Source organism: Hypomesus nipponensis, chromosome 27 (genome assembly GCF_054491055.1).
Source record: "Hypomesus nipponensis isolate SF chromosome 27, ASM5449105v1, whole genome shotgun sequence".
NCBI classification, from domain to species: domain Eukaryota; kingdom Metazoa; phylum Chordata; class Actinopteri; order Osmeriformes; family Osmeridae; genus Hypomesus; species Hypomesus nipponensis.
The window spans coordinates 5,331,504-5,357,999 of record NC_140387.1 but is presented as its reverse complement, the minus strand read 5'-3'; the positions used below and the strand labels follow the sequence as shown (position 1 = coordinate 5,357,999).

Below are 26,496 nucleotides of genomic sequence, written 5' to 3'. Positions count from 1 at the left end.
GGGGCCGTTTGGGAGGGATGGAAAAAGTACACAGAAGGTGATTTGGGGAAGGCGAGGGGGAGAGAGAAGACCAAAGTTTCAGAAAATGAGAGTGAATTCCTAAACAGGCTGCTTTGGTCTACTGGACACGTCCTGGCATGTCAGAGCTGCTCTGGGCTTGTTTATATCCCTGATTGATTCTGGATGATTATTTGGGGACGTGTTTCTGTCTGAGAGGGAATGTTAATGTTATTTACTCAGTGCCTGGTGCATTTTCCACCCTGACAGTTCATGTCGGTTCTCATTTCCTTGACAGCAATTTAGGGCCTCCTCGTTTGTGAATACAGGATGCTTTTGCAACCATAACAATGATGATTATGTATCATTTAACCAGTACACTTTTCTGATTTATTCAGGCATTACACACACTTACATTGTCATGCACACACATGCGCACACTCTCACACACACTCAAACACACACTCAAACACACACTCAAACACACACTCAAACACACACTCAAACACACATCGGCACAGATGGCAAAAAGTCCTCACATGCTTTGCAAACACCTGCTTCTCAACACCCCATCAACACACACACACTCACTCACGTGTCTGTGCATGAATGCACATGAGCAGATCTGAACACACATGCACCAACACACAAACACACACACACACACACACGCACACACATACAGGAGTGGGAATCTGTGATTCCACCCTCCGGGTTGTTAATAGGATGCTCTTGATTGAATGATGAAAGGTGTCAAATCAAGCTTGATTGGCTCCGAGGACAAATCATCACAGAGCTTGCTGCTCCATTCCAGAAATCACAGGGTGAACAAACCCCTCTGCCGGTTACATTCCTTACTCAGCTCGGGGGCAACAAAAATCATAATGATACGTGCAATCCCAAGTTCTTGTCTGTGTATCTCCCAAGATTCCCTGAACAACACCGCCATGCACTGAATTACATTATAGCTGCCAGGACTCGGGCCTTGTGCCCTAAAAGGGCTTTGTGACCACAGGGTCAACATGGAAAACAAACTAACCATGCAGCGCGGCGCCATGCATTTTAACGACCAGACCAGTGATGTCATGCCAGCCCCTACCCTCCAACCCCCCCCCACCCCCGCCCCCCCCTGCCACTGCAGCAGGACGGGCCCTGGTGACTGATCCACTCCCGAGGAGAGAAGAAGAAGGAGGGAGGGCGGTGACAGAGAGGAGAAGAGGAGTGAGACGGCGTAGGAAAAGGTAATGTGATCTGATTACCCAATAAAGATGGAGGGGGGGGGGGAGCGCGGAGGAGAGCAGGGGGGGGAGGATGGAGAGTTGGGAGAGAGAGATTGCGGCGGGGAGGGAGACAGAGTGGGAAAGAGAGATAAAGAGAGATTGAAACTGTGGCTCTGTGATTTCCTCCGCTTTGTGACTCCGCTGGGTCAGCAAAGCGCTACCAAATGGATGTTTCTGCTCATTTTTCATGATGAGCGAATATCTCTCCCTTTTCTCCCGCTCCCTCACATAAACAGGAACGCGCACACCCATGCACGCACGCTCTCTCTCTCACACACACACACAGACACACACACAAGAGGGATATTGCTCTCTAAAAACAGCTCTCGGCTCAGAGTAGGCTTCATGGTTTGGCGGGTGGCTCATTTTCTTCCCCCACCCAGTCTTTTCCAAATATCTCTTTGCGCTGTGATGGGGGAGATTGGACCCCCACTAATCTATTTGAAGTGAAGATGATACAGTGTGTCACTGAAGGAGTTATTCTCAGATGGGTCCCTCGGAGCGCCGACCACGGAGTAAGAGGTTAGGCAGATAAACTCAGTATGCACGGCCTCTGAGCCCCAGCTCTCGCTCGGCCCATGTCGGCCAATCAGGCGGGAGACGGTCACGCTGACTTGGCACACCGATCGCTGCATTGTGAAGAGCTTACGCCGCTTATTTAAGATCTACTCCTATACGTTGAATGTACGCACCTTCCTGACCAAAGTCGATTCCTTGTCTGTGAGCAAACTTTCATGGCGATTAAAAAACCCTTTCGGATTCGGTCTTTAGGAGACTGGAGTGCTGAGCTGAGCAAGGAAGCAGTCGATGCCGTGGATTTGTTCGGTTTGCCGATACTGGGTTGTTTTAAGGGACCCAAACTCAAGTGTCACGGGTCTTTTCGTGAACATGCTCCACCACTGATAGGGGAGGTTGAGTCTGTCGCCTCTTATTAGAAATGAACAGTGGTGCACAACACAGACCCGGAACTGCGATGCCGCTCCTAAACGGCTCTATATATATTCTTTCTGCAGAGGGTCTATATAGGGAATGTCTAAACACGCTATAGAGAGTGGGGGGGGAAAAGCCCTTGGGCTCGACAAAGCTCCATCCATGAAACGAGTCAGCCTCCAAGCCGTAAAGTTCAGAGGAAATGGAGAGCGGCTTGAGTGAGAGAGTCGATGAAACCGATCGCTGAACAAGCAGAAATCCAGCAGGTTAGGTTCCGCGTGCGGCAGGGCCAGGGAACTCTGTAATATATGTACGACGCAGCATTCCCGTGAGGATTCCTTCGTAGCTTCCTCTCCCGTGATCTCACACGCCCTCTCTCCCACGTACAGACAGTTCTAGATTTTTATGCACATAGCTGATCACCACTGGGATCCTGGGTGATTCGGACTCGATACAAAAGACACCGAGCCCGTCACAGTGTGCGCCTGGGGGGGTGTTCATCAAAGAGAAATGTTACTTCTACTTTTTGTCTCTGTACCTTCGTCCATCTGTTTATTATTTGGGATGTGCCATACCTCGCGTCTCTGTCCTGGGGTCCGAATGGAATTGGAACCCAGGACATTGCCAATTGCGATGACCCATACCGGCGGATCCTCTCAGAAACAGGGTCTGTAGGGGGTTGAATCTCCATTCACGTGGTAAACGGGTGAAGCCGTGACGGTCCCAGGACGGAGAGGTTGGAACACGCTGGGGGCAAAGGGGACAACACAGGCGCCCTCATCCTCCCCTGTTCCCCTCCCCACTAGGAAATAATATACATTCCACTTTGGTTCTGCGGTTTACGTGACATGGGAATGCTAGGCTCAGAAGGTGTACGTGTGTGTGAGTATGTATCTGTCTGTTCTGGTGCACACCTGTGTGTGTGTGTGTGTGTGTGTGTCTGTGCTGTTGTGGACACCTGTGTGTGTCTGTGCTGGTGTGGCGATGTGTGTGTGTGTGTATCTTTAGATGTTACCATTGCTCGTGATTGGTCTATTTTGAGCCTGGAGAAGTTCAAAGTCGGTATTCTGGGAACAGAACAAAGAACATGAAAGATGTTGAACAGAGGTACTAATCGCTGAGTTAGGGAAAGAGGAATGGAAAAATGGAGGAGGGGGGGGGGTGGAGAGGAAGGGTCGAGGAGGAAAGGCTCAGCGTGCTGAGATGAAGTGAACATGGCAACAATGAGCCCTTGGTCTGCGATGGGAGAGAGGGGTGGAGATCTTAGGGGGAGGGATCGGAAGAGCGAGGGGTGAGGGCAGAAAAGAGATCATGACTGGAAACTCGTTCATTTTTCATCCACCCCTTGGGTTGGGGGGGGGGGTACAAGGGGAAAAAAAGGGAATTATAAGAGAAGGAAAGACGGAACAGCTCAATTTGGAGCTCAAAAAGTTACGACCATTCGAGAAAGAGTGAGAGAGGTGGAGAGAGAGGGGGAAGAGAGAGAGAGGGGAGGGGGAGAAAGAGAGAGAGAGAGACAGAAGCAGAGAGAGAGAAAGATAGTTTGTGTGGTACATCACATATGCATGTGACATGCGTGTACTGCCTGGAAGCTTGTGAGTGGCACGAGGGGTTGGGAGGCAGGGGGCAGGAAGACACGGTCGGAGATGCTCCCTGTTCAGGACCAGGCAGGTGGTTTTAATCAGCGGAACAACACACATTCTGGGAAGTCAGCCTGCTTCGTGCTATTTGTGCGAGTGTGTGAGTGAGAGAAAGACCTTGTTCAGTGGAGTGCACAGGCAGAGTAGATGAATAATGCAATAATAATCTGGCACCCTGCAAACTCTCTGCTTCGCAAAACACCGGGTCTAACACACACACACGCACAAACATAAAGATGGTGAGCAATCACTTACACAAATGTTACACATACATGCACATAGAATGGCAGTAGGGCTCTTCATACCTACATGCACACAAGTGGGGAATCACACAGCCCACAGACACAGTCACTCAGATGAGAACACTTGCTGGTTCAAACCACTTACATGGAAATACAACTCATTATTATAAGTGCTCTCCAACATCTCCTGTAAAAAATTACCATGATAAAAGAGAACATCCACCTCAACGCTAGCAGTCCTCGGGGGGAAAACAAACAGAAAAACACAGAAACGCCAAGAGAGGTGACGAGTGTGTTCGAGTGTTTCACGGCCTAGCTCAGGTTTCGATCCTACACTAGCCCGAGTCCAGCGCGGGGAAACAACAAATGGTTTGAGCGTGCGCGCGTTTGAGTGTGCGCGCGTGCGGGTGCGTTTGACACGTTTCTCGCGACACGGTGGTAAATGGTGTGTATAAATCCAATACCACGGCTGCTGAGCAGTGAGTCTGCCTTGGAGCTGCACCCACAGCCTGTGTCCCACTTGCCCGAGAGCTCAGCTTCTCCATCCTTCCTTTCTCACGCCCGTCAGCTTCGGTTTCATCCCCTGCCAAACATCAATTCCCCGTCAGTCCCACACTGAGTTCTATGTCACTGTTGTTGATAGAGGTGACGCCTTTAAATGTCTACTCTAGTGACAAATATATATATATTTATTTATTTATTTATTTTAAACCCTGAAGATCTCACAGTGGCTGAGTCATAAACAGCCGTGGTTTACTGGGACTGTCAGGGGGTGTCAGAGGATGCTGTTTGTCTGGTTTGGCTCTGATGAATGATCTGGCATGTTTGGATGAGTGCAACATCTCATATACTTGAACAGGGGGAACTAGCTGCACCGTGGACGACTCCTCGGGGGGTCTCTGTGTGTTAGAGATGCAGTAATGATTCTAATAAGGTTCTTAATTTATCCGATGTGATTTGGGGCTTGGAGATACTAATCATCATGCACACGTCAAGCATAATCCAGCTCAGTGTATTATGGCGGAAAGCCCTAGAAGCTATTAGTGGCAGAAGACAGTCTGATGTTTGCTTTGTAATTGGTTCGGTTGAACGTGCCTTCATTGAAACCAGAATCACTTTGCTCTGCATAAATACACAGGTGGCTATAATTGTTCTAAGTGTGAGATGTGCTCTCTCTGCTTGACTGAGCGATTAACTGGAGAAAGCACTCAGTGTTCTTCACAGAAAAGTTCCAAGGAGGAAATGTGAGTGACAACAAATCCTAAAAGCTGTTTCTTTTGGTATGCGCAATGAAAAGTGTCAGTAAGGCAAAGAGGAACGGCCCGCCCCGTGGAAGGGAATGCATCTGAACGTAATCGAATGAGCAGGAGGGTCCATGTTCCAAACTCGAAATAACCTCCCGTGTCCATCTACAGCGCGGCTCGATTCGGCGGCGCGATAATGGAAATCAGAAGGAGCTTCGAGGACTTGAAGGCTCTATTGTGTTGTCTCGTCCTCTGGCCATTCTTCTCTTCTGGCTTTCAGCCTCCCCCCACCCCACCCCCCACGCCCCCCTCCCTTCTGCAACTCACTCTCAGCTCCTCAGACTCCCCCGCGTTTCACCTCGTCCTTTTCTTCCTGTCTTCTACTCTTTTTTTTATTTAGAAAAGTGACAGATAATTACCTTTTTTTATTTTACCCGTCGTCTGCTTCTCACAGAGCTGGAAGAGGCTCGCGTGAAGACCTGCATTTGCCTAATGCACATTCTTCTTAAGACAGCGGTGCGCCGCCGCTCTCCGACTGAACTCTTAATGACGCCTCGATGCGAGCCTGGACGCCCTCAGAGTCTCGTTCTTGATATGTTGTTCTTGCGAGGCTTCGAAGTGATAGAATGGATCGTGTACATTGTAATCGGAAATTAATGACTGTAATCATGATGATGTATCCACTGCTGTCCCTTCCATCCCCCAGAGCCTCAAAGCAACATGCCTTTAAGTCTGTCAGCATCTCCTGAATGCGTGTGAGTGTGTCTGTGTGTGGTGTATCAGGCGTGTGTATGCGTGTGTACATGCACCTATGTACGCCTGTGCATGTTTTTCTTATGTTACCCCGTCCTCTCCGAATGACATCATCATCTTGTTCGGACATGAGCCTTTTGACGTCAGAGGAATCCCACTATGTCATTGGGGGTCAAGCTTTGCTTTCATGGGATTTACGATACAGATGACTTGGTTAAAATCCTGGTGTGTTTCTACAGACATAAAACAGTTATCGGCCCTACATCATATTGAATTAGGGAACAGGCCGGAGAATCCATGTATATGTTTTATTCAATCTAGGAGGACATTAGAATACAATTTAGAAGCAATCTTTAAAATCTACCGGATACCATGGATGATTCAATCATGTATTTTTTTTTGTTCTGTTGCGGAAATGTTCAGCATTACAGATGCCCAGTTTCTGTTCTTCACGAAGACAGTCCTGTGTTCATTCCCAGTGGCACGTGACATTCATCGTCTTGTAGGGTGGTGCTTTGAAGACCTGACTGTTTATCTTTGTTGCATCATCACACAGACTCAGACGTTAAGGTGACTTAGATAACTTCAAACGTAACTGAGCACATTGTAAAACCCGGAGCACCCTTTTTCAAAAGTAAAAGGTGCATGTTTTCGTTTTTGAGCCAATGGGATTCGTCGGTCTCAGCAGATAGTGATCACTCTACAGACCGATCGGCTCAGGCTACAGAATACACGCTGGCATACAAATATACCCCCCCCCCACCAATACCCACAAACACACACACACACACATACACAAGGCCACACGTACACCTACAGGCGTGCACGCGCACCGAAAAATGCACACGCCTTGATTCGAAAAGCCGCATCTACTGTAACCAATCAGTCTCGTCTCTTTTCATTTGGAGTCGAAAAAAGGTTATGAGTGTAGAGAACTGAATAAAGCCATTGAGGGCCATAACTGGCCCCATTTAGAACATTCTTTGGATCTTTATCTTGCCCCTGGAACGCTCCTCCCTGATTCGGACATATTAGCGGTTAGGATACATGGGTCTGTAAAGCAGGAGAAAACAAGACAGATCCAGGTGTCTCTATCAATGCAGCCCTGTCAGGACTGCGGAGAAAGCCAAACAAACACCCCGATAGACAAAACTGCAGCATCCATAAATTCGTCAGAAATTTCAGCAGAGAACACCGCAGCGCTTGACTTGACTACAGATAACTGCTGCCTCAGCTGCGAGAGAACCCACAAAGTGTCGGAGTCATGACAGCCTGGCCTCGTGACAGCCCGGCCTCGTGACAGATCTTTGTTCAAGTCCCCCCCGGGGCCCCCACACCCCAACTTGCAACCGCCCCAGCTTTTACAGGGCCGTAAATATGCATGTGATGCCAGTCCTTGTGGGCCCGTAGGCAACACTGAGCTGCTTCCTCTCTGCTTGGATTTTGCTGGCACCAAATTGGGGGATTGGGTGAGGGGAGGGGAGTGGTGTGGTGTGGTTTGGAGGGGAGGGGTGAGGGGAAGACAGGGGTGAGACTGGTCACAGTGGAGCCCACCTTTATTGTGGGAATGACGCGCTGGTTCTTGCCAATGCTTTGATCCGGGAAATAATGTAATTACAGTGACACGGCATTTCACATACTCTTCTATGGGTGGGTTATCCGGGTATGTTCTACCAGTCGCATGTCTGCTTTTGGAACCCTGTGTGAGCGTGTTTTTGATGTAAATGCGTATTTAGGTGTGTACACGTGTGTGGGTGGGTGTGTGTGTGTGTGGGCCGGTATATTTCCCCAGTCTACGCTTAAAAGGCAATCCCTTGCTCCCAGCTCACTCACTCCCCATTAGTTTCCACGGTGATGGGGTCTGACATTTAGTTGTGTCACAGTGGCCCCCCCTCGAGCAGCCCTTCCCCTCGCTAACAGGATAACAAGGTTATTTGTTTTAATCAGAGTAAAAGGGATTAGAACAAACAATCAACCACCTCTCTCTCTCTCTCCCTCTCCCCTGGAATACTTTCAAGGGCGAACAAAAAGGACTGGAGACAGAAAAGGACACACACACACACCACCAAGGCAGGGTTTCCCTCTACTCCCGGTAACACCCACAGCCACTATGCTTGGAAAAGTAAAGGTGGAAAGGTGTGTGTGTGTGTGTGTGTAGGTGTGTGTGTGCGTGGGTGTGCCCTTTGCATCTCTTTTATCACAGCGGCGGAACAAGAACATAAGGTGGTAATTCTGCTGTCCCAATATGCTAATAGCCTCGCTCACAACGTGTGCGCGCGCGCGCGCGTGTGTGTGGAAGAAGATAAAGCTGCGGCCGAACCGTTTGCCAGAGTTGTTCTGTGCTGCAGCGGAACCTATCTCTCCCGGTGGCTCTGCTCTGAGAGCCCCCATATCCCTGTCCTTACCAGTGCCTTCTTAAATAAAACAAGCAAACACACACGCACTTCCATTCGCAGACAGCCCGCGAAGAGCTATCCCACAGTTACGGGAACCAAATATTAAAAACCTTCCGCGCCTCTAAAAGATTGTTCATTCACTGTGTCAAGTGTTTCAAGTTGATACTACTTTAAAGAGCCCCAGATGTGCGCTGCCACGTCGATGACTTGACATCATAAAAATGCGATCTCACTGAATAATTCAGGGTTCAGTCTCCAGCGAGAGTGGTATTCTTGACTTTGATTAAATCATGGGATTGTGTACGCAAACAGTTCTTAAGCTCCTTCTCACGCGTTTGCACACATGCCGTGCTGCGCACTTTACTGAGAGATGAGAGCTGCTGGACTTTCGGAGTGGCTCGAAATTGCAATCTTACGTTTCAGTGCTCAGTGCTTCAAGGCCGTAGCCATGGAGTCAACATTGGGGGGAAATAATTTAAATGTTGATGATGATGATTTGGGACACCATGCGTGGTTGCCTGTCGTAGCGTAGCACATTTATATTTGTATGTCAATATATTGGGGGGCGGGGGGGGGGGACATTTTGACCAGATTTGAATATTGGGGGGGATGTGTGTGTCCCCCAATATGTCTTATGATTACGGACTTGCTTCTACTCAAGCCATCCTGATGGCATCAGGGAACATCAGAGGTTATGAGAACCAGACCTACTGTACATACTTCTGGACTGCTTCAGTGTTCCGTATCACTAAAGACCTCGGTACATGCTTACTAATGAAGTGTATTCTAAACAGGACATGGTTATCTGTTGGTCAGCGGCGCACTGACACAGTGTGTTTAGACAGCAAACACGTCCACGCCATGTCCATTACATAATCCAAGAATCTGTTCCCCGGGTTGGACACTTGGGTCACAGCGAGATTCATTTCTCAGGCCCTTGTGGATCTGCTCGAGGCCTGAAGAGCCCGCACATGGAAAGAGAGCTCTCTCCACGTTCACATTTAGAGTGCATCGCCGATGAGAGAAAATCCATCTCACGCCCAACGTGCACACACACGTATTCGATACCATGTGGAGAGGCACTCTGCTTTCGGTGTTCACTGAGGCGGTACGCAGTACGACAGACAACGCGAAGCACTGAAACTGTAGTGTCTGCTCATCTGGGCTTATCTGGACACCACTCCTTGATCCTCCTTGCAGTATGAGGAGAACTGCAAACAAGAGAATGAAGAAGAAGGTATAGGTGTCGAGCTGAGTAAACACTAACACTGGCTCAGTACATCCTGAACCTAATGTCATTCTCTTTCACAAATACTAATTACAATGTCTATCTCATGAAAAAAAAAAAAAAAAAGGATATGAACCATGTTCTACCATTAATCTATTTATTTTCCCCCAGAGTGAACACTTACTCTGTGGAGTGCCGCATTGTGACTGACTGCTCCTAGCCAACCCAGCCACGCATCCCAGGAGGTCGAATTTGTCATCAAAACAACTACTCTCTCTCTCTCTCTACAACTACTCAATAAATAGGGAATCGTTCCTATGAAAAGCATTAGGATGGAATAAGCAGAGCTATAATGGCATCCCCTCGCACTGTCGTCCCCCGCCTCTAAATCACCCAATGTGAATGTTCAGTTACACAACATCATTTATGAAACCCTTTATTTGTACAACCATACAGTGCAGAACTGAGACGCAACACCACAACAGGTCACCTCTGTAAGACCAACAGGTAAAACAAAGGTTAATAAACCATGGCCTTTTCAATCACAAAAACTGAAACAATCTTGTCCTGGGGGACTCAAGACAAGCTCCCAATTGATTCCTCATTCAACAGTGTAGCCCATGAACACCTAAAAAAACATAGGCTTGTTACATATCACATTGCAACTATTTACATATTTGCCCACCATTTCAGTCAGTCCTGCACATAGTTGATGGTTAAGCAATAATTTAGTAATGGACATTCAAAAGCATGCCCTCCGGATTAACATGCACGCACACACACACAGATAATTTGTCTAAGAAGGTTCTGAGTCACGTCGTGGATTTAAACCTTGTTTTTTCAGTTGTGAAGCAGTCTAACACAGGACTGAGATAGACAACAGGCAAACTGAAATCAAACTCAATTTCCAGTGCTGAGTCAGTTTACAACCTGGTACCTTCTGGGTGAGCAACCGTCACCTAGGAAATGGTCTCTCTCAAAACAATACAGTCTGGGAGAGATGAAGAAAAGAGAGAGCAGGAATACAAGGAGGAGACATAGCACTGACTTGACTCCCAGCAATGGTACTGCAGCAGATTCACGTTGGTCTTTTTTTCTCCATCTTTTCCGGAAGTTTTCCATGTTTCTGGTTTTCCTGCTTTAGTTTCCCTCGGTGGCCTAAAACTCTGACTGTGATGGACAGCTCCCAGCGAGAGGTCTAACATTCCTGGATCTCACTTCAGGATCTATTCCCTATTCTGCCCTCTGATGTTATATCCATGGGGAGTTACGAGATGAGATGCTTTTATCCACCACTACACACATCCAGTACCCAAGGCTAGTGAGAGTGAGTGAGACAGAGAGAGAGAGAGAGAGAGAGAGAGAGAGAGAGAGAGAGAGAGAGAGAGAGAGAGAGAGAGAGAGAGAGAGAGAGAGACAGAGAGACAGAGAGACAGAGAGACAGAGACAGAGACAGAGACAGACAGAGAGAGAGAGAGAGAGAGAGAGAGAGAGTAGTGTAGACAGAGAAACATGCATATTTGTATTTTTATCTTAAGCAAACCCTGTAATCCTTACAACTCTGATTGCTATTTAAACCTTCAACTAGATGCCACGTGTATTTCACACCGTGAGGAGATCATACCCTGTTTAATACCCAGATCTCTCCTAACCTTGAAATTCAAGGGGAATCGTCTTGGTTGGTCAAGTTCTTTTCATTTTTGTCCTTGCATGACTCACAAAGCAGCCTGCTCCACTGGAGAACTTCCAGAACATTAAGAACTCACGGAACCTATGTTTTACTGTATGTTTCTGACATTTTTCTCACTGAGCTTCAATAGGAGTTTGTCCCTGTCTTTTTGGAGGGATTTAGGTTGGTTTAAGTGCAGTTCTGTTGGTGTATGTGAAGTCCTGTGTGATGCAGCTTGCAAAAAGGGCAATACAAATGAAATTTGATTTGATACTGTATCTTTGCATTGTGACTAATGCTCCAAGCTAATACACAGGCTCGGGAAAGACTGAAGATAGTTCTGGATGTTGACACTCACAAGTAGCTTTTAAATGACATAAAATTCGGTAACATTTTTTTCACACCTTGATGCAGATTAAAGATATTATTATTATCCTTTCCACAAACAACCTAGAATCCAGTTACTTAATACTGTACATTGAAGCATTCGTCCGCATTTGTTTAGCAAACAAAAGAGAAGCAGGTGCGTACACCATTTGTTGGTCCTCGTTACCTAAAAGGAATTCTGTGCTTGCGCAAGCTTCACTTTAGAAGTAGGTGCCCTTGGTGTTCCTCGACAAGATCTTCTTGAAGGCTTTCCGGAAGTCCTTGTTGAAGATGGTGTATATCACAGGGTTTAGGCAGGAGTTGCAGTAGCCAATCCAGAAGAAAAATGTAAAGAGTGGCTTGGGGAGGGAACAGGTCTCTGGGCAGACAGCCACGAGGGAGTAGGAGAAGAAAAAGGGAAACCAACAGACCACAAACACACCGATTACCACCGCCAACACAAAGGTAAAACGCTTCTCTCGGTTTACCATGGCCTTGCGCCGTGACATGGGTGTGCCCTCGGGCTTGGGCAGCCCATCAGAGGCCAGCTTGGTGCCAGTGGGTGTGGCCACAGTGTTTTTGTACCTCTGGGCCAGGCTTTGAACTTGACCTTTGAACTTTTTGCTTTGAAACAACCCTCGTGTGGTCATCCTCATCTTCTCAGGCCCGCCCTGCCCTCGGCCGTTTTGTCCTCCATGGTCCCTCATCTCCGCCTCCACCTCCGAGCCGAAAGAGGAACTGTCATCGTGGAGAGATCCTGTGTGTGTCTCGGCAGCTTGTTGAGGCTGTTTGCAGGCCTCCTGGGGGTCAGGGATAGCCGGAGGTTGGTCTCCTTGAAGGGAAGGGAAGGTGGGAGGGGAGGTCGGTGGACCCGCGGCAGCGGGGACCTGCGATGAGGCCGGAGGCTGTTCCTCGGGCGGCTGGAGATCGTTGCCGGGCGTCTCTGGCCGGGCCCGAGGGGGAGAGGGAGAGGGAGGAGAGACGTGAGGACTCTTTGGAGGGCCGGCTCGCGGCGGGCCGGACGATTTCTGCCGTTTGTCCAAAGCCGCGACGTTGGCGCCCTGGGCGCCCTCCTTGCCTCTCTCCCCGGGGGGACGGCGAGTGTGCCGCTTCGCGATCTGATAGATCCTCACGTACACCAGGATCATGATCAAACACGGCGCAAAGAACGAGCCAATGGTGGAGTAGAGGATGTACCAGCGCTCGCTGTTCAGTTCGCACACCTCCACCCCTCCTTCGCTCTTGTCCAGGGAGAGGAGAGGAGGGAAGGAGATGACCGCCGAGATCAGCCACACCACGACGATGGCCGCCTTGATGCGCTTGGGGGTGCGTCTCGCCGCGTAGGAAACGGGCTGAGAGATGGACAGGTAGCGGTCCAGCGAAATGGCACACAGGTGGACAATGGAGGAGGTGCAAAAGAGGACATCCAGCGCCAGGTAGATCTCGCACCACAGCGAGCGGAAGGCCCAGTAGCCTTGCAGCTCATTGGCCAAGGAGAACGGGATGATGAGGGTGGCCACGAGAATGTCCGCCGCTGCCAGAGACACGAGGAAGAGGTTCTGCGGACCTTGGAGCGAGCGGGAGGTCAGAACGGCGATGATGACCAGAACGTTTCCCACAATGGTGAAGATCATCATGAGAGTGATGGCTATGGCGAACGCTGCTGTGGCTTCTGGGGAGTAGGGCAGGGTTCGGAGAGCACTCTGGTTACAGGGTTCAGGACCATAGGACAGGCTGAGGTTTTGACCCATGATTCCACCCATCTCTGATAGGCAGGCCACATCAGGAGCCGCAGCCATGTCAGTACCAGAAGGAGGGAGGATTTCAGATTAGTCACAGAGAGGGGAGGCTTGGGAAATATCTATTTTTTGGGGGTGTTGTTAGCTCAATCCCTTAAGGAATTCTTGGTGACCAGATAAAGGACAGATAAGGAAGATGATGATGATGGTCTGGAAAAGCATTGACATTTTCTGTTTTGCATTTGGAAGGAATCACGTCTTGATAATACTGAAAAAGGCATTAAAAACAGGACGTTGAAGATTTGACAAATCCAATAGTTCACATATAGGTTTTATAAAGTAGCTTAAACAAAAAACAAAAAAACACTAAAATCCTTAAATGTACGCGTCGATAGTAAGAAGGTCTTTAAATGTCGTCAGTTTAGCTCTTAAAGCAATTTTGTTGTGCGATGTTGCAGCGTATACAAAGAAATTACGCACGAGTTTAAACTGCGCAAGATATGTGGGATGTCTGTTTGGAAAAAACAAAAGTTACCGTACACAACGAATCTCTCGTTAATATCAAAATTCCAAGTGTAGCGACATAACTTCAGATAACGGAAACAGCAAATCTGTGCGCGCGCTCCATCTCCATAAAGGACAACCGAAAGATTGCATCTTTAGGCAGGATTTAAAAAAAACTGGCAAAATTGATATTTTAGTCAATGTAATCAATGTAGTCTAGTCTTCACGTACTTGACACGTTTTCAACTGGTTCATTATAGTCTTGCTCAGCAGCTTGTATCACCAGCAGCTAAATCGTCCATTCAAAATAATTGAACACATCATAAATCCCAATTAACAGCAATCCTTGAAGTTTGTGCGTGTTTTCTTCGGTTAACAAATTGTGCCAATCGCTTTTGCTTGTGCATTGATGCACCATCTCGGCGCACCGTCCGTTCAGACTGCCAACAAAGTAGGAACCGGGCCATATTAATAACTACGCCTGCCCACGTCACGCATCACCATGCCTCCCTCATAGATGAACCCTCGAAATATGCTGACCTCATTTCACACAAAGGTGTCAATCTGATTTTATGAAAGCAATACTCTTCACAAGTCAACTCAAGTAAAAAAAAAAAAAAAAAAAAAAAAAACTAGTTGCCATTGTCAATTTGAGCAGGAAACTGGGGCAATGTGTCGCTATGGAATTCAAAATATATCAAATTTTAAAAACTTTATCCCAGAGGAGATTCCCTGAAATCAATCAATGGCATCACACTTCACCAGGCTGGAGAAAGGAGGCACAGAACAGAATCTCCCATTTAGCTACACTTATGTTTATTCCAGGTGGCACACACATCCAGTTCCATTCTATTGATATGCATCCATGGTATTGATATTTTGCAGTCAAAAAATCCACATATGCATTTACCTGTCAAATACTTCCAGATTTAAGATGTCCCTCCTCCACTGGTAGTAATATCTGACCCCAAATGTGTTGCTGTGCCTAGAAACAGTCACGTGACAAAGTAAATAAGACATAATCCTGAGTTGTTGGTCTTGATTTCATCCTTCAACCACGCTGCTGCTTGAGCGAGTGGGCCCTCTGGTGTTGTAAGCAGAGTCCTGCACGTGCAGGGTGTTGCCGGCTGGTACCCAGCGTTTAGACATTGGTCGTGTTGGCATTTGCTGGAGTCACAAGGATGGTGGTAGTCGAGTTCACAACATAGGGCATGTCTTGTTGCTCTCTGTTGTCTGTGGGGGTGGGGGGTGGGTTAGAAAAGGCAGCGTGATTCAATTACAGACATGGGAGGAGAGTCCACTCACCACAGAGGTACAGCCGTCGGACCCTGTCCACGTCGAGTTCTGTCAGGAAAGTCCTCTGGCCCATATCCTTCGTGGGACTCTTGGCTTTGATCGTGGGGTTCCCGTTGGCGGAGAAAAACGACCTGTCATACAGGGCGACAACCCTCAAAACGCTGCTCGTGATGCCATACTAAAAATATCTTACAGAACGAACAGCACAAATTTAAGACGGCACTGTTCAGGTACAGTACCCTCCATAGTGCATGATGGAGTTGATATCATAGGGTAGACCCTGTGTGTTGCCGTTCTTCTCCTGGAAGTTACTCTCCATACCTGCAAGAAGAAAATGAACAACACTGCATGACAATACTGTAGCATGGTTTGACCTCCCAAGTGTTTCCAGAGAAGTGATCAGTTACATTCAGAAGGACCCACAGTCCAAGCCTGAGGAGGGCAAGGGAGCGATACCAAAACACGGTGACATTGCACAAATCCCAAAAGACTGAAGAACCAAACCCTACCCCCAATGATATTGCCAGTCAATATGTCGATGTACTGTAGTCTGTCCTTTCGTGTGTGCTCATGGTAGAACCCCAGCGAGTGCAGAACCTCATGGGCAATGTTCCCCACACTGCAAGGCGGCCCAAGTATGACCACCTGCCGGCCACCTAAATAGCCCACGTTGGAGGCACAGCTACAAGAGGAAATAAGAATCTGTCAACAACCCCCCCCCCCCCCCATTTCTGCGTTTGTATTAAAATGCCATGGCAACCTTACCCATTACCCTTAATGAACTCCACGTAGCCTTGTTCACCGTTTCGCACGTAGAAGCCAACACAAGTTCGACTTGATATCATATCGAGGGCTGCTTTTATGTCATTGGTCCTTTCCGCTGAGATGCAGCAAAACATTGATAGGGGAAAGTATTAGACATCTAGTCGTCCATCAAATAGGCCTAATTCAAAGACTAGACGTTAAATTCTCAAAAGGATGCACGTGCCACAGGAGGTCTGACCTAAGTTTGGGCTGATGGTGTAGGGCACAGAAATCTGTCCTCCAATATCTGGCCACAGGTTTTTCACCGCATTCCTGTCAGCCTGAGAAAGAATGTGCTTTTGAGTTGGAATGTTCCACGTGTTTGGAAGTACAGATAGGAGAGATGAGGCCTTGTGGCTTTACTCACTGACACCATCATGTCCCCTTCCATCACAGTAGCATCAGAGTTCAAAATTCCTTGAGAAAGAAAAAAAAATATCCTCTTAATGTTCACTGGTAAGCCATTTAACCGTTGGCTAGAAAACAGGTACATGTTTATATTCTAGGATGCCTTGGCAATTTAAGTCAACATTGACTACCTTCAAGAGTTTCCCCGTTGATTGAGCCGTCAAGCTCCAAGTCGTTTTCCACGTCTGCAAATCATGGATGGAATTTCATGTCATAAAATATAATTCAACCAACTGATCAACAAATTTAAGACAATTGCTTCGACATTCCGTATCCCTACACTTATCCGTGTTCGCGGACATTCCAGACGCTCGCTTTACGGGGCTGTTGAACACTGAAACGAGATAACTACATAAAGCTGATGCACGAATCATACATTTTTTATATATGTAAACTCTTAGTTAGAGCATACCATTTTTAAAACTTCCAACAATAAAAAGTGAGATAACCAGCACGCAATAAGCAGCTATTGCCATCTTAGCCTATTGCCTGAAACCCAAGTAGACTATACTGAACCGTTTTAACCTCCATTCCGAGTGTTCTAATTAGGGTCACCTGACACACCTGTCCAAAAAAAGGCCAAGAACTGAAGTAGCCTAGTTGTCTGTAGAATACCTCAACTGAAATGTCGATGCTTATGGGAAAGCAAGGATGGTAGGCCTACTCAGTGTTGCCCGTTTTATTTGAGAAACTTTTCGCCTTCCCAGGAAACATCTAATCTAGTGACTAGCGACAAATCTAGCGACTTTCTGCTACTTTGGCAAGCATCAAAATAACTTTGTGAATGACGTCACGTTTGCCTTTATATTACAATAAATGTGTAATCATATATCTGGGCTCTACACTTTAAACGTGACACTGATGGCTATATTGTAATTCATTACTGTGTTTCTCAGAGGCTTTGGTTCCTATTTCTCAGATCACAATTGAAATGCTCAAAAGTACTTGTTCAACTTCCACATCTAGTCACTTAGGCACATCATAAAAGCAAAATCTCTTCATTTTTGTCAATGCTTACTTCATGCTGAAGTCCTTTCAGGTGCGATCGAAGAAACCACACTGCTCTCTTAGGGAGACCGTTTTGTGTTGATGCAGTAAAGAAGAATCTGAATGCAGCATTAGGAGTGGATTATTTATTACTCCTATGAATGTGTTTTTGGTTATTGGCTATTTTCATGTTTTGATTGGTAAAGAAAAGGCATGAGCTGTAAATTCAAGAGATAATAAAAATTATTATTGCAGTGTCTCACTTAGTGAAGTTAATTTCATTACATGTAACAAGATGCTAGAGTGTTGCAATGTTGGTACAATAAAAACCAGTACACCATTTCACAGTAGGGCCTACAGTTTAATCAGAGCCGGGCCAAGCCTTTTATGGGCCCCGCAAGCAAATTATGGGTGCCCCCACAGATTTATGTAAAAAGTCGCGAGCGCATAGATTATTTCACACGCACAGATATAAATTCATCACTCACAAACCGAGAGTTGTACAGGTAGCTGCTAGGGGGCGCTTGACACGCTGTCATAGGTTAACAGCTTAACTGTGAATTTTTGCTTGCTCAGCTGATTTTCTTCTCGCTCGGTAGGGCCGAGGCAGAGCCATATAAAAATATTTCTTTTTCTATGGCTCTGGGCCGAAGGCGTCTATATGGCTTCACACTCCAGCACAGTAGGTGGCGGTGTATGCACCTTACAGAATCCAAAGAAGAAGAAACGTGTGCCCTAGACTTCCGGAGTAAATAAACATGACTTCCGGGGACAAGAAAATATACATGTGGCGATAGTTTATTCTTAGGGGTATGTATGTATTCAGTATTTTTCTTGAATCATAACTTTTTCCTTAATCCTTAGTTGAGATTTTTGAGCTACTACTAGCAAGTAAGTTAGCTTGCTTCTAGTTGGCTTTCTAGACCTAGCATAATCTCGAATTCACAGATCGTTACTTTACCGCCAGCTGACTACTCCAGCTAACGTGCAAGGTTTCCCATTGTTTTACAGACCCCACCATCGAAGTTCGTGGATGTCAGTGGATGCGTGAATAACTCATAATCCCTCTAATTCTTCATACAAGCTTGTTGAGTCATGACGAGGTGGGCCCGTGCTAACAACGTTCACAAACACAAACCCGCGGACGCCACTCCTTGGAGTCAGCTGCGAGGGCGTGGAGGACGAACAGAAGCAGGGCACGGACGAGGAAGGGGACAAGCTGGCTCTTGGGCTTCATGTGGAGCTGGACGTGGACCTCCGAGTTGGGGCAGAGGTGGTGAAGGAGCTGACCCTTTGAGAAGACCCCATCCGGTTGGCGCAGGAGTGAAGAAACCTAATCGCCCGAAGAAGGAATATGACAACGTTGACGTCAACGGGTTTCTGGACTTCCTCCAGCAGAGCGGGAAGAGCTTACCTGCTGGTGGCAGTGGACGGTCACAGCATGGGGAGGAACGAGAGTTCAGGGAAGAGGTAGAAACTGCGCTTTGGAAAGACAGAAGAAGAGAAGACAGGAGGATAAAGAGGCAAAACGACAAAAAGAGCAATATGGTAAGTCAGCCAGGGACACGCAAAGTTGCTTTACACTTCACACATGGAAGTATCCACCCTGTACCTGACTATGATTGGCTCATGTCTGCCCCCCCCCCCCCCCCCCTCCCTCTGTAGCTCTGTTTTAATTGCAGGAAACCTGGTCATGGATTGGCCGACTGTCCGGATGCAGAGCGTGATGAGGAGATGGGGAGGGACATATGTTACCGCTGCGGGTCAACCGAGCATGAGATACAGCGGTGCAGGGCTAAGATTGACCCTGCCCTGGGTAAGGAAGACATTCCAGACTCCTACTAAAGGGTTGATTTTACTTTGCGGATTGTCAAGGTTAATGGTAACTTGTCTCTCTTCGGGTTGTTGAAGTCTGTTTTCTCTCTCTCTCTCTCTCTCTTGTCCTCAGGTGAATACCCGTATGCCAAGTGTTTCATCTGTGGTAAAATGGGTCACTTGTCCCGTTCCTGTTCAGACAATCCCAAAGGGCTCTATGCTGCAGGTACATTCAAGCCACTCACTGGTCTTGTCTAGTACACACTTATACTAAAACTCACAAATCGTGTCCTGGATCTCTCTTTTTTTCTCCCTATCCTCACCTGTCTCTGACACCGTGTGTGTGTGTAGGAGGTAGTTGCCGTGTGTGTGGTTCAGTGGAACACTTCCAGAAGGACTGCCCCGAGCATCAGGCCGCGAGTGAGTCAGACCTCTTTAGTTTTCATTCTCCTCCCACACGTTGCACTCCTCCTTCCTGGTTTCCGTGAGGTTATTGGTCGAGCCTGACCTTTTTATTTTCTTTCATTCCAATCCACTCTAGCCAACTCTGTGACGGTGGGCTGGCTGTCCAACAACATGAGCGCCGATCACGAAGAAGTCCACGTGCCTGTGAAGAAAGCCCCGGTCAAACAACCCAAAGTGGTGGTCTTTTGAGACGTCTCATTGGTCGAGATTAAAGACCGTTGTTTCCCATTGGTCAATTCCAGCTCTGGATATGCAATCTCTGTTCTGAAAGGACTTTACAAGGATGCTGTCAGCCGGATCTCTCTCTCTCACTCTCTCACTCACTCCTGACCACTGTACAGACATTGCTTTGTTTACTTTGGACACCATTTAAAAAAGGGAGGAAATGAGTGTTTAAGGGGGCTTTATTGAGGGAGATGTATTAAAATACTATTCTGATTTAATAACATGTTAATGTCATTGTGTTGGTATTGAATTGCTTTGTAAGACAGGATATCAATTTAAACTTTTCGTCGCTGTCCTGCTTATCCATATACTGACTGTTGAACGTGAGACCCATTGCTCCCAAATCAAAACCACAACAGTGACTAGAAACAGACTTGACTGAATTGAAGGCAGGGTAGGTATTTTTTATTTGTCATATTTGCTGAAATAATCCACATCCTGACAGCAAACAAATTAATGGCCATCGCAGTACTAATAAACACGACCAATCATTGCGTTCGGACCGGCAGCATTGGGCAGGCTACTGGGGAGTGGCTTTGAAATATGGAGGAGGGATACTTTCAAATTTGAGCCAAAATTGCTAGTTTTGCTAAGCTTATCTACCTTGCCTTTAAAGTAGACATAATTGACAGTTTTAACATGGTTTCACGAAAAGAGCATAAATATATGGCAAAGACAAACAAATCAACAAACAGTCATGGGATTTGAAGACAGCACATGCGGACTCGGTCTTGTTTTGTATTCAGTGCCCTGAGAATCCTGTAGAATCCATTGTGAGGATGTGGAAAAGACTACAAGGACCAGATGCCGTGTAGAGCAGGCCGGTAGCACAACACCTTGGAGTGTTAGAAGATCGTAGTGAATATGTCTCTTTCCAGGAAGCCAATGCAGGCATGAGCCGTCTCCTCCATGGACTTGGACCAGCCAGCTAGGTCTCCCGCCACATAGGGCAGCATACTGGAGGTCACCTGGCTATAATAACACACCTGGAGGGGGAAGGGTGCGTCAAGACGGCGTCTCCGACACTGCTTCCGTGTACGTGTGTTGTGCGCGCGTGTGTGTGCGGCGTACAAACCCGGCAGGAGTTTGGTCCCAGGGCGTGGATGAGGAACCCGACGCACTGGATCTCGCCACGGTGAAAGCCCTCTCGGGGTGGCACCGTCGTCACGGTTACGGACCTCTCGGCTATCATGTAAGGGTCCCTGCATAGGACACACGTGACATAACATTCACGCTGTTGCTCGGGGGGGGCGGGGGGGGGGAGAGGAGAAAAAAAAAAAAAGCCCTCGCACGCCAAAGGCCCCGGTGTGAATTGGGACGGTACCCGTCTTTGCAGGGCTTCCTCTTGGAGAGCAGGATCACAAAGTCCTGGAGCCTGTCTCCGTGGTCGGGGGAGCACGTGATGTGGTACACCACCTCGTCCTCCTCCTCGGCCCTCTCCACCTCCTTACAGCTCCTGCCAGGGGCAGATCCGGGTGAAGGGGTTAAAGGGCACTTCCGGACGAAAGAACTCGACCGGGCATTTAAACGTATGGCTCCGAAGGGGCCACTCAATATGCTGTGCGAGGGCACTGTCGCAATGTAACAAAGCTGTTGGGGATGCACTACTTTGTAATAGTCGCTCTCAGCTGGCGTGGCTAGGTCGGAGAGGGCAGAGGCATACTAACGTAGCAGCAGGGGCAATGACACATGAGGTAAGAGACGCTCTCACAGGTAGTGTCTGTCCCATCGGGGTCGCAGGCAGGGGTCAGCCAATGAGGTGAAGGCATGGAGTGCCGAGGTGGTGACCTCCATCTGAACTCGCAGGCACAGTAGCTCGACCTCCTCGTGGACATACACGCTGATCTGGAGGGACAACAAGACGTCTTATCACCACGAAGGGGCGTCAGGTGGCTGAGCGTTTAGGGAATCGGGCTAGTAATCAGAAGGTTGCCGGTTCGATTCCCGGCGGTGAAAACTGACGTGTCTGTGGGCAAGGCACTTCATCCTACTTGCCTCGGGGGAATGTCCCTGTACTTACTGTAAGTCGCTCTGGATAAGAGCGTCTGCTAAACGACTCAATGTAAATGTACTGTAAATGTTTTTGTCCCGGCATCGGTTTGCGTGCACGCCTCGTACCCTGTCATGAAGGCTGCTGGCCTCCCAGTCTTGTTTCCCAGCCAGCACGGTCAGAGCTGCTATGTTGTTATAGCCCAGGTACACCTGAAGGGGGAAGTCATCCATCATACAAGACGTGAAAAGCTCTGATCTGGGAATCGAGACGGTGAAGCTGTTCCGAGAGACAGGCAGAATGTGTGGTTTGTACCTGGTTGCTTTTGTCCCAGGGGACAGAGAGAGGACCCTCCTCCTTACAGGACAAGATGTGCTTTCTGTGGGACGGAGAATCCAGGCGAACAAGCATACGGTTTGCAACAGGTGGTTGAGACTGACGAGAGGACATTGTAAACGGGGGTTTCATGTCAATGTGTCAAAACCTCACCAAACAACTTTCGGTCTGCGTTACCTTGCCATTCGTATTCTTTTTCTCACAATCGCAGCCAGATATCTTCTCTCCCCATCCTGAAGCAGGAGACAAATGTTGACGTTAAAAAGGGTGTCGAAAAGTACTTGTGTGTGTGTCTCTCTCTGTGACCTCTTGTCATGGTACCTGTGTCGTGTATGTGGCTGTGGGAGAAGCAGGGCTTTCATGGGGCGTGCTGGCCTGCTGGTAGATGAGAAAGGCGCTGTTGATGTGCCGAGGTTTTCCCTCAGTCCACTCTTTACAGTTGTAGGCCTCGACACGAACACCCACTTCTACACTGCAAAGACACACATGCTTAGACACGCACACAACAGCACACACCTACACAGACACACACCAGCACGCACCTACACACACACACACACCAGCACGCACCTACACACAAACACACACCAGCACACACCTACACAGACACACACCAGCACACACCTACACACAAACACACACCAGCACACACCTACACACAAACACACACCAGTACACACCTACACACAAACACACACCAGTACACACCTACACACAAACACACACCAGCACACACCTACACAGACACACAACAGCACACACCTACACAGACACACACCAGTACACACCTACACACAAACACACACCAGCACACACCTACACACACACACACACACCAGTTACCTGTTCTGAAAGATATTGTTGACCAGAGCCTTGAAGACCAGCCTGTCTCCTACAGAGGAGGGCCCTCTGAACCTGAACATGTCGACTGAACGCAGGGTCGGGTAACAACCCCACAGACGACTGGAGAAAGAGACACACACACTTGTTTACAGACACTGCTTATGTGTGTGTACGTGTATATACAATATGTGTGTGTATGTGTATATACAATAAATGTGTGTATGTATATGTATACAATATGTGTATGTACAATGTGTATGTGTGTATATACAATATGTGTGTGCCTGTATGTGTGTACGTCTATACAATGTGTATGTGTGTACGTGTATACAATATGTGTGTGTGTGTATACAGTATCTGCGTGCAAGTGTATACCAGGCTGCCACTGTCGCTGTGTTTTCCATCCAAGCCATGATCTGTCCTCCGAATGTGTTGCCATGGTGATTGGCGTGTGGTGGCAGGACCAGTTCGGTGCTCTCCACACGCGTGTTCTCTGTGGTCAGGGAAGGCGTGCCTTTTCTGAGGCCCAAACCTGGAGTGACAGTGACAGTGACTCCTTTAAAAAGGAACAGCTCTTAACGACTGGAATCATTGACAATACTACTTCCTTATTTGGACTATGTACTTTATATAAGGTGCCCCTTAAAGTCTTACGCCAATAATGTCATCCTTGCGCACTGTCTGGCTCTTAAATGCAGACACGTCACGTTCTTTTGAACTCGGTTATGTATATAAAATGATGTATTTATGTTGTATCTACTGTATTTATGTTCTATCTATACAAGTTAATCTCTACCATTGACATATCTAACTGCCTATGCTATGAGTTTTTAAGTGGACTGGGTAAGTTGCAAATGAATTGTCCTTTTTGGGATCAACACAGTTGAATGAATGCACAGTGTTTGCTAGCAGAACTTGATTGAACCTTGATCGCATCTGTTACACTGGATGTCATTCACAAACACACAAACAATCCGAGCTTGTCATGACCCATCGCCCCTTCTTTCCTCTCTCTACCCCCTCGTTCCCCCGTCCCTCTCCCTGCCCTCCTCCTCGTCTCTATACGGGCGACGTGTCGGATAAGATGATATAGATTGAAAGGATTCATAAATGATTGCGGCCATCCAGGAAAACGAACCGTTGGACCCGCGGAGGTTGAGGTTGGACCTCTGCAGTATTTGGTAGTCTCGCAGCAGGGAGCTGAAGGCCTCATCGTTGTACAGGCGGAGTCTTCGTCTCTCTGATGCCAGGGAATGCTGCAAGTGTTCTTCTTCAGAACACAGACTTTCCACAGGTCTTAAGATGACCTACAGACACACACACACACACGCAGTATCAGCCAACTGACATGCGCGTACGACCCGGCAACTGTTCACGCGGCCCGAGGAGTCAATAGCCAAAAGTGCCAATTTCGTGAACGTGTCACGAAATATTAGATTATTTTCCCAGACTGTTTCACGAAATGATGTGATACTGGGTTGCGATAGCACAAGTACAACGACAAAGGCCAGACGGTTGGGATCACCTTCTGGGACCCCGCAGGTTTCCCGACAAAGGTGGAGAAGCCCACGCACACCGTCTTCTGTACACCGGTCAGCACGTCCTCCACCGAAACACGAATCCCCACCTACACACAGACAGAAACAGAGCCCGGGGAGAGTAGGTGAGGGGTCAGTGCACTGGGGTTACAGCGTGTCGGACTATCAAACGATAAGAAGCTCTTATCACACAGTGTGTGGACACACTCGGGGTCATGTGCTTGTCTGATTGTGCATGTGCACGCGTGGGTTAGGTTTGCGTTATTTTTATGGGTGAGCGTTTCTCAGGGGTCAATGCGTGTCGTGGGAGTGAGAACCCTTACCTCCATGCTTGTTGTGAAGGCTCTATTGCATCTGGCCTTGATTATAATGACCTGTCCCACCCTGTAGCAACACATAGACCCGATATTGTCATCTTCAACAACATATCGCAATATAGCAACAATTGTTAGCAACACAAACCTTCCTGACAAATGAACGCTGATTTACCTGACTGTCTCCTCAAACTGGATGTCGTCCATGGAGACTGTGACGCAAGATATGCCAGCGTGCCTCTCCGCTGAGAAGAGAAGGCAGGAGAGAGACGTGAGAAAAATCACACTGTGGCATCAGCGTCCACCAACACAACTGCACTGGAAGGTCTTCTTAGGGTCAACGAGTACCGTAACCGACCATTTTTGAAAGTGACAAACAACCCGAACGCCAACGTCAACACTCACCGGCAAGACAGGCGGTGGTGTCCATCCATTTGAGCAGCTGCCCTGCGCTCAGCAGCCCTTGGTGATCGGCATGGCACGGCAGAATGGACTGGCACATCTGCACCTCCAGAGGAGCCGCAGCCTGCCTCTGGTTCGACCCCGGGAGAGGAGCACCTCGAGCAGGCACGGTCGCAGTCTGAGAGCCCTTGCTCTCCTGGTCCCGATGGACGCAAGGAACAAGTTCAAGGAACAAGTTCCTCTTGACATTCCGCTTGGTTTTGTTCCTTCCATTCATCTTTACCTCCACTGGTTCCATGGTATCTTCTGTTGTCAGGTACAGATGTAGCTCTGGAATTGCCGACAGAGAAGAATTGAGCTGGAGGGGTTAAAAAAGTGGTAGGAGCATTTGACGGAATACAGGAATAAACAGCCTGATCGGTTTCTGTGAGTGAAGCAGAGTGTACTCTTTAAAAGACACTAACCACTCCTTCCATCTATCTCTGATCTTTATCATTGGCTTTCAACCTTTTATTGATGTAACACACACACACACACGCAGAGCACACACACACAGCTTGATAGCCGAGACCACCTATGATCTCACCCAGCACTGCAAGACAGGTAGGTACAAGTATGGAACTGAAAGAAACTGGTCAATGTAATATATCACCGAACCAAATCAAACAGATCACTGTCTTCTCACATAACACCCCTACCTTCTCTCACTCTCTTTCATTTTGACACAAACACACACACATGTTATTGCTCCTGGACTCCGGCTTCTTATCAGTATAAGCTGCATGGAACATCAGATAAGAGGGACTTTGACAGAAATGTCCTCAATGAATTTCCTTTGATTATTGTTTTAATGTTTTTATAAGGCTACTATATAGGCTATTGAATGTTCATTTAGCAGACGCTCTTATCCGGAGCGAGATGATACATGATAGGCCTACATGAATGTATGTGTAAATTCCAAATAAGTCATTGCATGCCTCACAGTCACTCCTATACTAGATACCTTACAAATTACCGTACTAAATTACATAGAAAATACAAAAATATCCAAGTCAAACATCCAAGACAGACGATCTGGGAAATGT

At 47.7% G+C, this 26,496-nt stretch overlaps 4 protein-coding genes across 5 annotated transcripts; 1 reads left to right on the top strand and 3 right to left on the bottom strand.

Annotated features, from left to right (window-relative positions):
• Positions 1–10,133: 10,133 nt before the first annotated feature.
• On the bottom strand, positions 10,134–14,410 carry LOC146220559 (alpha-2B adrenergic receptor). The gene has a single exon (XM_084694064.1). The coding sequence runs from the start codon at positions 13,542–13,544 to the stop codon at positions 11,967–11,969; it is 1,578 nt and encodes a 525-aa protein (XP_084550190.1). The 5' UTR covers positions 13,545–14,410; the 3' UTR covers positions 10,134–11,966.
• Positions 14,411–14,782: 372 nt separating this feature from the next.
• LOC146220558 (low choriolytic enzyme) lies at positions 14,783–17,037 on the bottom strand. The gene is made up of 10 exons (XM_084694065.1): positions 16,909–17,037; positions 16,777–16,830; positions 16,628–16,681; positions 16,456–16,505; positions 16,288–16,369; positions 16,050–16,164; positions 15,794–15,966; positions 15,524–15,605; positions 15,294–15,415; positions 14,783–15,221 (listed from the first exon to the last, which is right to left on the bottom strand). Exons 1-10 carry the CDS (start codon positions 16,970–16,972, stop codon positions 15,130–15,132), a joined length of 888 nt encoding a protein of 295 aa, XP_084550191.1. The 5' UTR covers positions 16,973–17,037; the 3' UTR covers positions 14,783–15,129.
• Positions 17,038–18,186: 1,149 nt separating this feature from the next.
• zcchc9 (zinc finger, CCHC domain containing 9) lies at positions 18,187–20,209 on the top strand. Of its 2 annotated transcripts, none has more exons than XM_084694025.1 (6): positions 18,187–18,293; positions 18,495–19,031; positions 19,149–19,299; positions 19,432–19,524; positions 19,650–19,718; positions 19,840–20,209. In XM_084694025.1, exons 2-6 carry the CDS (start codon positions 18,579–18,581, stop codon positions 19,950–19,952), a joined length of 879 nt encoding a protein of 292 aa, XP_084550151.1. In that variant the 5' UTR covers positions 18,187–18,293; positions 18,495–18,578; the 3' UTR covers positions 19,953–20,209. The 2 variants fall into 2 exon arrangements, with proteins under 2 accessions (XP_084550151.1, XP_084550152.1); XM_084694026.1 differs by having other exon boundaries at positions 18,232–18,374.
• Positions 20,210–20,371: 162 nt separating this feature from the next.
• On the bottom strand, positions 20,372–25,832 carry acot12 (acyl-CoA thioesterase 12). The gene is made up of 15 exons (XM_084694024.1): positions 25,415–25,832; positions 25,185–25,254; positions 25,019–25,079; positions 24,683–24,784; positions 24,296–24,464; positions 23,533–23,689; positions 23,158–23,277; positions 22,636–22,786; positions 22,492–22,547; positions 22,294–22,357; positions 22,107–22,190; positions 21,700–21,833; positions 21,313–21,444; positions 21,064–21,190; positions 20,372–20,974 (listed from the first exon to the last, which is right to left on the bottom strand). The coding sequence occupies exons 1-15, from the start codon at positions 25,707–25,709 to the stop codon at positions 20,834–20,836; spliced, it is 1,863 nt and encodes a 620-aa protein (XP_084550150.1). The 5' UTR covers positions 25,710–25,832; the 3' UTR covers positions 20,372–20,833.
• Between the last annotated feature and the right edge of the window lie 664 nt (positions 25,833–26,496).